General features: G+C 35.3%; 1 protein-coding gene across 4 annotated transcripts; it reads left to right on the top strand.

Annotated features, from left to right (window-relative positions):
- The first annotated feature begins 81 nt into the window (after positions 1-81).
- Ada2b (Transcriptional adapter 2B) lies at positions 82-10,171 on the top strand. Of its 4 annotated transcripts, none has more exons than XM_073073803.1 (10): positions 82-270; positions 354-413; positions 487-628; positions 867-1,084; positions 1,481-1,553; positions 2,840-2,993; positions 3,406-3,625; positions 6,327-6,400; positions 8,431-8,572; positions 9,882-10,171. In XM_073073803.1, the coding sequence occupies exons 1-10, from the start codon at positions 160-162 to the stop codon at positions 10,020-10,022; spliced, it is 1,335 nt and encodes a 444-aa protein (XP_072929904.1). In that variant the 5' UTR covers positions 82-159; the 3' UTR covers positions 10,023-10,171. The 4 variants fall into 4 exon arrangements, with proteins under 4 accessions (XP_072929904.1, XP_072929903.1, XP_072929907.1 ...); XM_073073802.1 differs by having other exon boundaries at positions 3,406-3,640; XM_073073806.1 differs by having other exon boundaries at positions 6,332-6,400; positions 9,882-10,008.
- Positions 10,172-12,016: the final 1,845 nt, after the last annotated feature.

The raw sequence follows: 12,016 nt of genomic DNA, 5'->3' as shown, positions 1-12,016 counted from the left end.
CTGTATTTGTAACATTTTCTTATCTATCGGTTTTGTATATTCTGTAAATGTATTTTCTATGAATTGTCTGTGAAAAAAAAAGATGGCCGGTGAGTAGTAATCCGAAAACTGCCAAGTTTGCCAACGCGCGATTACTTGTTGTATGTCGTTATTGTAAATATGTCGTTTTCAGATTTGTATGCAAAATATAATTGCACTTATTGTCAGGAAGAAATTAACGGAGTTCGTGTAAGATGTGCTGAATGCGTTGACTTTGATATTTGTTTGCAGGTATACTAGCATCGTTGCCATTTTTGTTTGAAGTTTTGGCGCTAATTTTGAATGCGATCGTAACAAGTTAATACTTTTTTCAGTGTTTTTCGCTTGGTGCTGAAATTGGGCAGCATAAAAATGACCATTCTTATCAATTTATGGTAAGGAAATTTCGTGTTATTATGTTCCTGGGTATGATAAACTTTGTTTTATCCTATTTATATGGTATTGTAGGATTCAGGGGCGTTTGGGATATTTTTGGGACGAACGAGTTGGTCGGCGAACGAAGAAGTTAGATTATTAGATGCAATAGAACAATTTGGTTTTGGCAACTGGGAAGATATTGCCAAACACATTGAGACAAGGACCTCTGATGGTAAGTTGTTGCCATTACCAATTAATATTATATGTTTAATACACAGTTATTAGTCTTCCAATTACTGTCTAGTCTCCTTCTGCAGAGATTAAGAATAAGCATATGAGAATTTAGTCATTAAACATGCATTTATGATTTTTTCATGTCTGTACTATAATATACCAAATAATCTATTTTGCACCAAATCTATTCTAATATTAACATTCTATTTATATTTTAATGTTTAATAAATTTTCAGAGGCCAAAGACGAGTACATAACTAGGTATTTAGATGGTAGCATTGGCCGGGCGACCTGGGGTAATGTGGAGAGCACAAGCAGACCCTCATTACACTGCGCTGACAGGGATGATGGTCCCCTAGGCCCCAGTGCAGTGTCCAGACTCCTTCCCTTAGCAGTGACTCCTGATGAAGCGGCACAACTCGGTTATATGTCCAATAGAGACGATTTTGAAAGGGTAAATAGTTTAGTAAATAATGTTGTGAGTATTATGTCAGTTGTTAATGTCTGATATATTAAAATTACAGGTTTTCTGATTGCTTAATATTTGAAAATATAACTTTATATATTTTTTTAGAATTGTATACATATATTTGCAAAGTATTATCTATCTAGAAGAATTTCTGTGTTGAGGTTACGTTAATGAATCAAATTTATGTACTGTCTCATTGACATAAAAATGAAATTAAAACTATGCTTTCCTAATATTTATTATTCCCTAGTATTTTTATTGTATTGTATTATTATGTATTTATTAATTGTAACAATTATTTAGTTCATGAGTTCATGTTATATTTTTAGTCATATTATTTTTAGTCAATGTTGTAATACTAAAAAATGTTAAATTTTTCAGGAACATGACCATGAAGCAGAACATTTAATATCCACCTTATCCCTGAATGTAGATGATGATGAACTGGATGTTGGTGAGTTTTAAATGTTTTTTGATAAAAAACCTTTTATGATCCCTTTTATTATTTGGCTTATTAAAGATCCAAAATATACTAGTGGTACCCGCGGCTTCGCCCGCATTTTAAAGAAATAATATGACATACATAAAACGGAAAATTTGTACCTGCATTGGAATGACAGATGGCACCATCTGTTGAAAATTGGTGTTACCAAGTCCCAAACCCTTGTGGGCTCTTGGACAACAACTTTGCTAAAGATCATCACTTGATCAAATGCATAGTTTCCGGTTCTATAACTACTTACGAATTAAAAATTAATTAAAAAAACCTTTTTCCACGGACTAAATTGTGAATCTAAACCATTCTCAAGTCCCCTTGAACACACACAACAAATTTCATCAAAATCAGTCCAGTTGTTTACGAGGAGTTCAGTGACATACGCACATAAGAAATATATATAAAGTTATGTGCTTGTATGTCTGTCAAATGTCACATATACTTTCTATTATATGAAAAACAAATGTAAGGAGTATGCATGTTATTGGTTTGGCCAGTCTTACGTATGAGTCATCACAATTATTCATAACATTTTATTATAAAGTGAACTTACCTAATTAATATAAAATATAAAGAATTAGAAGTATAAAAACATGCTTATCATAAGTACAGTCTGTACATATTCAATAAGATTAATTAGTTATGTTTAATCAAGAAATGAACATTATAAATTGCCATCTAATTAATAATAAAATCGATGCTGTAGGTCTAAAAAATAAGCATAAAGTAAAGCAACTTTGTTGTTTGTTGATTGTAAATCTTATATATAAAATTCTCGTGTCACAATGTTAGTTACCATACTCCTCCAAAACGGCTTTACTGATTTTCGCCAAAATTTATATTTATATCCAGTAGGTCTGAGAATCGGCTACTATCTATTTTACTTACCCCTAAGTGATAATGGTTGTTCACCCTTAACATTTTTTTATTCATATGGCAACACAATGTTTGCCGGGTCAGCTAGTTAATGTATAATGAATTGCATTACAAATGTATTTGACTACAGTTTTTCTCACTGCTGGAGAAAGATCTCCTCTCAAGAGTGATAGGGGTTTATATAATATAGTAAATGTATAGGGGGTCAAAGTCTACTGCGCTGGGTTGCTAGACTTCATACACTTTTGAGAACTTTAAATAACTCTCACATACCCGAGCTTACCCCATAAAGTTAACCTTCACTGTTATAGCAAGTGATAATTATTTTCAAATCTGATGTTATTTATATTATTTTTTTATTTTCACAGCCCTCAAGTTATCCCAAGTAGACATTTACACAAGAAGACTGCGTGAAAGAACAAGAAGAAAAAGACTTGTGCGAGACTATCAACTTGTATCAGTATTTTTCAATAACCAGAGAAATAAACAAAGAACATTAGGAAAACTTGCCAAAGAAAAGAAGTGAGTATGAGCTTAAAATAGTTTGTTGATACTTCTAAAGTTTCTAGAAAATACAATGTTATAAAGTTACTTTGTAATTTGTAAATATAATGGTGTATTAGCGATTAAATATTATTTAGAGCATTCCTTGTTTACTATTTTCATGTCATAAAAAGAATAACATCCTACTAATATTATGGTATACATAGATTACATTTAAATTTAACAAAAATACAGCATTATAAGAGATTTGATTTAACTTATGTTATTTTTTGTTTTGTTTGTCACTCGTGTTATAAATTGTTATTGACTTCAAAAAAGGAGGAGGTTCTATTCAACTGTATGTATATTTTTATAGTGATTATATTCAAATTTTCATAACTAGGCGATAACTATCACAATAATAACCGTTACAATGTTCCCTTACCTACAGAGAGTTCACGGAGCGCTTGCGATGGACGGCTCAGTTCTACGGTCGGGCGGAGCAGGCCGGTGTGATCGCGGGGCTGTGGCGCGAGCGCGAGCTGCGCGTGCGGCTCGCGGAGCTGCACCGCTACCGGCTGGCGGGCGTCACGCGGCTGGAGGAGTGCGCGCACTACGAGCAGCACGCGGCGCACCGGAAACACCCCAACGCGCAGCCGCACCACCTCGACGTGAGCCCGCTAGTGGTAGTGTGTTGTGCTTTGCTTAGTGAGCGGTACGGCAAATGTGTAGCCAGTGTGTCCTAAGTCAAGCTGTGGTTATCTTAATGTGTATGTTACTCAATGAAAGCGTTTAAGTAGCCTAAAGGATGGTGAGGGCGACTCGGTCTCGATCGAAGGATCCGAGGTTCAAATCCCATGCACGCACTTCTAATTGTTCAATTAAGTGCATATCCAACACATATAAATTAATTGTTACATTAATGTTGAAGGCAAACAACTTGAGAAAACCTGTGGAACCTTTTCAATAACTTCTCTATGGTATTTGAAGTCTACCAATATGCACTTAGCTGGTGGAGTAAACAATTGATTCTTTTCATTCTGAGACAAGACAGTAATGATTTGCAGACAAGTTGTATGAAAAAGGTGACATGCATAAGAAAATATTATTATTAAAGATTATCTGGCTACACAATTGCAGTCATATTGTACCAATAGCTAGCTTGTTTACGAGCATCATATCATACTTTATATTTCTAGATTAACATCTAAGTTTTGAAAAATATCAATATGGATGTTGAATCTAGACATATATTTTCACTGCTGTGTGCATCATGCCCATGTTCCAAATGAGCTACTATATACGGATTTAATGTTCAGTATCATTTTCAATCAGGCAATCTTAAGGATGTATAGAAAATAGAAAGACGCAAAACACAAACACAGCCTTATAACAAACAAGATTTTCCTCTTAACTTGTTTGTGATTCATGGTACACGATTCGTATCTGATAGCAAACTATGTGATTGCATTTTTCAATTGCATACTTGAACTACCTTGAGAATTGTTACTAGCTCATTACTACTTTATAACCATATTGCATTTACATGTGGTAGTATTTTTATAGCTGACTACATCACTAACTTCAACTCGGCATGTATAATTATGTGTAAAATACGCTTTCTACACTTAAAGTCACATTAGGGTTCACTATGTCGTGGGTACCATGAATACACACATACACAAATACCCAGACCCAGAATAGATATCCAAATACATCATTCTGATATCTGTCTGGCCAGGGATCAAACCTGAAGCCCTTTCGAATTGGTCTTTATAAGACCGCTTGGCCATGCGGGTCTTCAATATGTAGATAAAAATATTGGTCTTTTACAGTTCCTATAATAAATAAGATTTCGTAGGTAGAGTTTTTTCTAAAGTTCATGATCTGAGTATAATAAATAATGTACGAAAAATATCAAGATTTCATATTTGAGATATTAATATGTATGGGCATTATGTACACTACTTACACATACATAATAATTTCTTTATTTTCGTCCAGCTGTACCTTCCTTGAACAGGAAAGCGCAGTTGTCCCAAGATGACAAAGGAAAGTAAAGAAATCTATATTTGCATGAATACAATATTCAAAACTATATGATTATTATTTCTGACTTTTTTAAATGTTTGTTACCAGTTTTTGCTATTTATGTGGAATATAAAATATGAAAGTTGTTCATTTTTGATTTCGTTGGTTGAAACATTGATTCAAATTATAAAATGAGCTCAGGAAATAATTTTGCCATTAAAAAACACCATTTATTATTATGACAACTAAACTCGGGATTACACTAAACTTGTAGAAATTTTGTAAGACGTCTGTCTTACTAGAATATAAAGACAATTTACTAGAATAGAAAGAAATTACTTAAATTTTAAAGCAGGATTACAGTACTATATACTATGTAGGCTATATCACCTAAGATTTTGTTTAGGACTCTAGGATCTCTGTTAGGCAAAGAATTTAATATTGTAAAATTGTCTGGTACTATTGTAGGAAGCAAGAACCATTAATAATAAATTGCAGGACAATTAGTAACTTTTTTAAGATAAGAAATAATGTCTTTTTTTGCGGTCTATGGTGTGAAGATGTTATTTTTATTTTTATACCATCTGCATGGCTTTAAACAAGTTCATGTTTCACATATTCTAAACCATTATGCTTCTGCTGTAGCGGTGTTCATCATTTTTATTAGAAAAACAAACAGAAAATAGATAAATTATAAATAGTTTAGAATTGGTCTGTATGGTTCGTAGACTAGAAAATACTAGATAAATTGCATGCTCAATCAAGGGAAGTAAGTTTGTAATACTACAGCATGCGTATAGATACTGATAGTACTCTATCATCCGTGATTAATAATTAATCTATCCAGTGTTTCAATGACATGTATGACAAGTGCTTAGTAGAATTGTCAAATTTCGATCGCTGTTAGACAAAATATTGAATAGATTTAATAATAGTAAAAGGCGTTCATCTTATATTCTATCTTATAAGGTATTAAAGTTGTGTAAATAAGTTTTATTTATCTGATATATGATATTATTATATATTCAAGCAGTGGTTAAAAAAATTAAGACATATAATTTTATCTTTTTGTTTTGAGAAGCTAGTTAATGATTAACTGTTTTACGTTCTGTTAGCATTCGTAATGCTACAATGAATAGGTATAATATTGAATAGTTAAGAAAGAGCTATTGATTTTTTTCACACAGATGTGAACAGGAACTGTGGGTAGAGTTGTTCAGATAGAACACAATTCATGATTTGTCTCATTCTAACATTAGGGTCACAGTGTGATTACTAACACATAATCATACTGTGTCGTGTGGTTTGGATTTGATCCCGTATAACTATTGTATTCGCCAGGGCAGCAGTGGGTGCCTGGACAGCAATCAGACAAGAGATCTAATGCTGAACAACACGCAGCTGCTAAGAAAAAAGTAAGTATTGTTATCCAAATATGCATATAGGTGAAATAAGTTTGAGTATTACGTGTGTGTGTCTGTTGTGTTTTCGATTTTTTTAAACAATGTGTGTTTTGAAGTATTATTATTATGGTGGTGGTAAATAGGGTTTCGACATCATACCATCGGTTTCACGAGCTTCTTGTCTGAAGGACATGTTAAGGAAGTGACACGAGAGACAATTAAATTGACCATCAGGGCTAGTACTATTCTACTTTATTGAAGGTGGTAGAACCCTTTGTTGTTCGACGGCGGCACCACCGCCACGCCGATTTCTGCCTGATAACAGCAGTGTTAAGCGCTGCTGTATTCTGGTTTGAAGGGTGTGGTAAGGGAAACATGCTTTTCCGAGGCGTTCTAGCTTAGTCCTCAGGGGTAGTAGCGCATCTGTAGCCGACCTCCGGTACGAGTATGTAATCCTACCTGGAGTCGATTACAGATGTCGATGGGCGGCAGTAGCCCCTTACCATCAGGTGGACTGTATGCTCGTCTGCTACTCCATATAATATAAAAAAACTTTAATTATCAAATGTGGGCTAAATGTAAGGTGCCGTGCAAATGCGTTGGTCTCGCGATTCCACTAGGATAGAGCTGTAACGCTCCAGAGATTTCCGACATACAATTTCGGAAATCTTGGACCCACCTGTATGGAAAAGTTATTATTAATTTCAAGGATAAAATTATAATTTAAATATGAAATACCCCCCCTAGGATAGTGCTCCAGATCGTCCTGGCGCAGTTTGAAAATCCTGGACTAAGGGCTTGTCTGGAAATATTATTAATTACAAGGATACAATTTAAATGAGAAATAAAACTGGAATTTCAACCCTCCGAGAAATAATAACTGTTCAAAATTAATCATAAATGATTAAAAATCGTACGAAAAACGCATTTCAATTATAATTGTATTGCGCGAATCAGTTGTGTTGGCGAGCGCAAACAATCTGACACACTTAACCATAAAATAACGTCATCGCATTATTTGCTTATTATAGCGATATTCAACAATACTGTTGGTTTGTTTTACGATTTTATTTCACTTTCCTCACGATTATTACATAGTTTAATTTATAGGTAAACGATTTTATGAATATCTCTACATAATTATTATCCGACTGCGTACCGATACAGATGTTTTTTTTTCTCAAAAAGAACTCGTTCGATTCCTGGTTAGGAAAATAGTTTTTTAAAATGTTTTATAAGAGGCGGCTTAATAACTACTCAACATTTCTCGCTATTTTTAATCCTTTCTGATTAGGTAATTCAGTTTGTCATGAGATAAGCGGTTTTATTTAGGGATATAAAAAGTCATCAACATGAAGATTAGTATTAGCGTTAGCGTATTTATTCGATGTTAATATGGGATGAGATGTGTCTGATAGTATCAGCTGTGCTTATCTTGTTATTGTACCACTATTTAACGAAATCAGCGCTTTTTCTATGCTATTTTTAGTAGTCATCACAATCAATCATTTTACTTTCAAACACGGTAAACTACATCGTGTAAACTTGGCTAAAGTAAAATTGGTAAAGAATAACATCTGATGTTCTTATGAGATTTCTCTGGTGTCTTTGGTCGGTTTCATTGTCTATGACACTGGACATTCACGTTTTCTTTAATAATAGAGATATTAAAATAGCCTACATATTTTTGGCTTAAGAAGTTTCTTGTGATATCGAGTCACATAAGATATTTTTGAGCAAAAGTTCTGTTCTTCTACTTGCAAGATTTGATTACACAATCAGATAGACAAAGAAAATACCTTTTACCGTTTTGGTCATTCTGCTAGACCTAATTATAATTCGCAGAATTTGAATAATTAAACATCAATATGTCAAATTTTTAGCCTACCTAAGTTAATTTGACAATTATTGCCTACTACGAATAGTCAAATTCGATCGATGTTTGACAGGCCAAACTCTATCCAACATTTATTACAAATAACGGGCGCAAGTTGTACAAGTTTCAAACAGGGTTATTACATTATTTATGTTTTTATAAACAGAGAAGGCGAAAGCGGCTCAAGTTCCACCAGCCCAAGGTGCACACGGGACGGAAGTACCGCATGTGGATGCTCCAGAAAGAGCTCATGCAGCAACAGCAACGGCGTCTGCTCGAAGCAGCTGCTGACCAGTAACGAAATACAGGTATCTCATACTAAATAGTCGTTTATAAATTATTTATTATATGCAATGCCATCTAATATTGTTGTTAAAATAGCACCACTGTTGACTTAAGGCTTGTTTCCTGTCACGCGGGTGTGGCCTCGTTCGACTCGTAGATTTGGTCCGCACTTTTTTATTGTTTCACAGATACCTTGCGTCGCGCTTAAAAAAATAGCATTATGTTGATTTATACCCTTTTTCCTGTCACACGGGTTTGTATTCGCGTATGGATTTGGGCCGTATATGCATAGATGCTTATCCTGTTACGCATGACATGTGGGTTGCGAAGAGAATACAGCAAGAATAATTCAGACGTGCGGTAGGGACACGATGCGCATGTATATCTAATAAAGCCCTTAATACCACAGAAGATACGTAAATTATATACAGATATACTGGAAAAACTTCCAGCTTTCTCCTTAGGAGTAGCAACTAGCAACACATTAGTAATGATCACTTAACAACAATGTGTTATTTATATAACATACATTTCTAACCAAACCCACTCATGAAACAAATTTAATTGTTAACAAAACAATGGTGATAAATTTGTAACTATCGGCATAAATTACGAAACTCATATGTTTGTAATAATTGTCGAAAACCGCGTTAGAACAATGGTTACATTATGTGTCATAACCTTCAGAATGTTTGTGGATATTCGTTAAATAATATCCATTATGTTTTATTAGCACAGCTGTTTGGTACACACGGTATGTGGCGTTTAACGTGGCTGAACGCATACGATGACGTGTAGTGTACCACTGAAGTGACAAAAAATTGTTTTTATGTCGCTTTCTATGGATAATTTCCCGCTATTCTAAGATAGGAAAACATTGGATGTTGAATTTGTATTAGATACGTATACCCCGGTTTGGCTTACGTGCTATCTTTCGGAACGTGGCAAAGTCAGTAATGTTTGCCTGGGGAGATACCACCGTGACACATATCCCAAGCGTGAAGTACTTTGTTACAGTGGGAGCGTATGGACGCCGGTTGATTTACATAATATGAACCGACCATGGTCGGCATCTGTAATCGGTTTCAGCAAGAGCTGTTTTATGTGGAGTTGATCACAGATGTCTATTGGCGGCAGTAACTTACTATTACGTGGATAGCAAGCTTATTTGCTACTTATTAAAAATGTTTGTATACATACAACGTTAAATTGGGTTCCAGATGAATATCTATTTGATATTCACGTGGAACCGAATTTGGTTACAGTGTTGCAATTAATATGGATTTCTTGTGATTGATTGGCATATATGACCATGAGTTCCTATCTCCCCAGCTGTGCACCGCGTTGAGCCTGGCGCCGGCACAGTACGTGACGATGAAGGGCGTGCTGCTGCGGCGGCCGCCCGCGCCCGACTGCGACCTCGACCTCGCCATCCGCCACTACCTGCACGCCGCCGGCTGGGTGCGCAACTGACCCGCGTGCCGACCGCTGCACGCGCCTGGATAACACCTGGGGAGCTGGGACTGCTGGGGAACAGCTGGGGAGCTGGGACTGCTGGGGAACAGCCGGGGAGCTGGGACTGCTGGGGAACACCTGGGAAGCTGGGACTGCTGGATAACTCCTGGGGAGCTGGGATTGCTGGGTAACACCTGGGAGTTGGGACTGCTGGGTAACTTCTGAGGAGCTGGGCCTGGTGGATAACTCCTGGGGAGCTGGGACTGCTGGGTAACACCTGGGAGTTGGGACTGCTGGGTAACACCTGGGACTGCTGGATAACACCTGGATAATATCTGATGGCTGTTCGGAACCTGGAGTACTAACTTAGAACAACATCTGGAGGAACTAACGATAGCTAGATAACACCTAGAGCAATTGCGACGACTGGACATGTGGTGTACTGACTGAATGGCTGTTTGATACCTGAGGTAATCGCTTAGATGCTGGATAACAACTGGGACCCACGGCACCCGCTACACTCGCCTGGATAACACCAAGAGGACTTGAGACACCTGGATCACATCTAATATAGGTACCGACTGAATGACTGTTGGAAATCTGAAGTATTAACTTAAAACAGCTGGATAACATCTGGAACACTTGAGACGGCTGGATAAGATCTGATGTACTGACTAAATGGCTGTTTAATATCAGGAAAACCAATTTAAAATGGTTGGATAACACCTGGAGTACTAATTTTAAACAGCTGGATAAAGTTTGGAATAAGTAACAACTAAAAATGGCCGGATAACACCCAAATTCCCGGAAAAAGTCCGGATAATACCGGGAGTCCCAACTGAAAACGGCTGTTAAAATTTAATTATTGATATTATTGGCATGAGAAGAGATAAATTATATTTTTGGTGGTACCAGTTTAATTATTAATTCATTAATAAAATGAATGGTAATATCACGGTCGATAAAGTGAAGAAATTTATTTTAAGTTACACTTTCGTTGTGGATATGTATGAAATGAATTAATTTCTTGAATTAAACCGATATATAAATAGTATTATACATTATTCATACATTAATTTATCTCTTTTCGTGATCATATTGTACAAAATCTATCCAGGAGCTGTTAAAACCGCAATAATTATGATTACGATTAGTGTATAAATATAATAGTCTTTGTATACAAGTGTCGTATTAACGTTCAAAGAATGACTCCATAAAATAATGTGAAATTTCAAGAATAATTAGTATATTTTTAGGTTTGACGGATAATGGTTCGAATTTTCGATGCAACAGGAAAGTAAATTACAGTAACTAAAGGCTTTAGTATGAGTATGCAATATGAAAAACGTTTTGGAGTTTACGCTGCCAAAATAACGTCGTATTTTTAGTAAAAAAATAAGAAAATACATTTACTTATAATTTCATCTTAATATGGACTCTTTAAAACATGTATATTTCTCAAATCGAATAGCTAAAGTAATTTTTACAATTTTATATTTGCGGTCACAATTTTAACAAGTTAATTATAGTTTTCGAAAACTTTTTTTCGAAATAAAAACTCATAACTAAGGCTACTGAAGTTCATTTTGCATGAAAATTCTTCATGCTTAGCGGGTCCCGAGTATTGCCTTATGATCAGTGAGACATTACTATTTAGACAAATCATTGAAGATAGCTATATGATTTTTATTAGTAAATACAGAAAATAATTTCGTATTTCGGTGATGATTATTGATAGCGTTAGTATTAAATTAGGTTTATTGTTAATTTTGGCGTTACGTTTGATTCTAGGTGAATAAAGCAGAGAGAACTGCTTACTTTTCCTTTACAATTTATCATAGTTTTAATGTTACATAAGTTAGGTCTACCTCTACAACCGTTGTATGAACGTGAAAACGAAATGTTACCTCAGTCACATTAGGGGTTTTATGAAGCCTGCTCTTATAGAGCTCTGTACATAGGCGTATTTGTAAATATAGTTTTAATGGTACGTTTTAATGCTTTTATTATTA

Source organism: Epargyreus clarus, unplaced genomic scaffold, assembly GCF_041222505.1.
Source record: "Epargyreus clarus isolate Ecla_fem2 unplaced genomic scaffold, WU_Ecla_fem_2.2 ptg000006l, whole genome shotgun sequence".
NCBI lineage: Eukaryota > Metazoa > Arthropoda > Insecta > Lepidoptera > Hesperiidae > Epargyreus > Epargyreus clarus.
The sequence above is the reverse complement of the archived record's forward strand: the minus strand, read 5'-3'. Positions and strand labels throughout refer to the sequence as shown.

Coding starts and splice junctions, on each gene's coding strand:
- Ada2b (XM_073073802.1), top strand. CDS start 160: ATGTCGTTTTCAGATTTGTATGCAAAATATAATTGCACTTATTGTCAG. Junction 1,554..2,839: donor TGATGATGAACTGGATGTTG/GTGAGTTTTAAA, acceptor TTATTTTCACAG/CCCTCAAGTTATCCCAAGTA. Junction 3,641..6,326: donor TCGACGTGAGCCCGCTAGTG/GTAGTGTGTTGT, acceptor TGTATTCGCCAG/GGCAGCAGTGGGTGCCTGGA.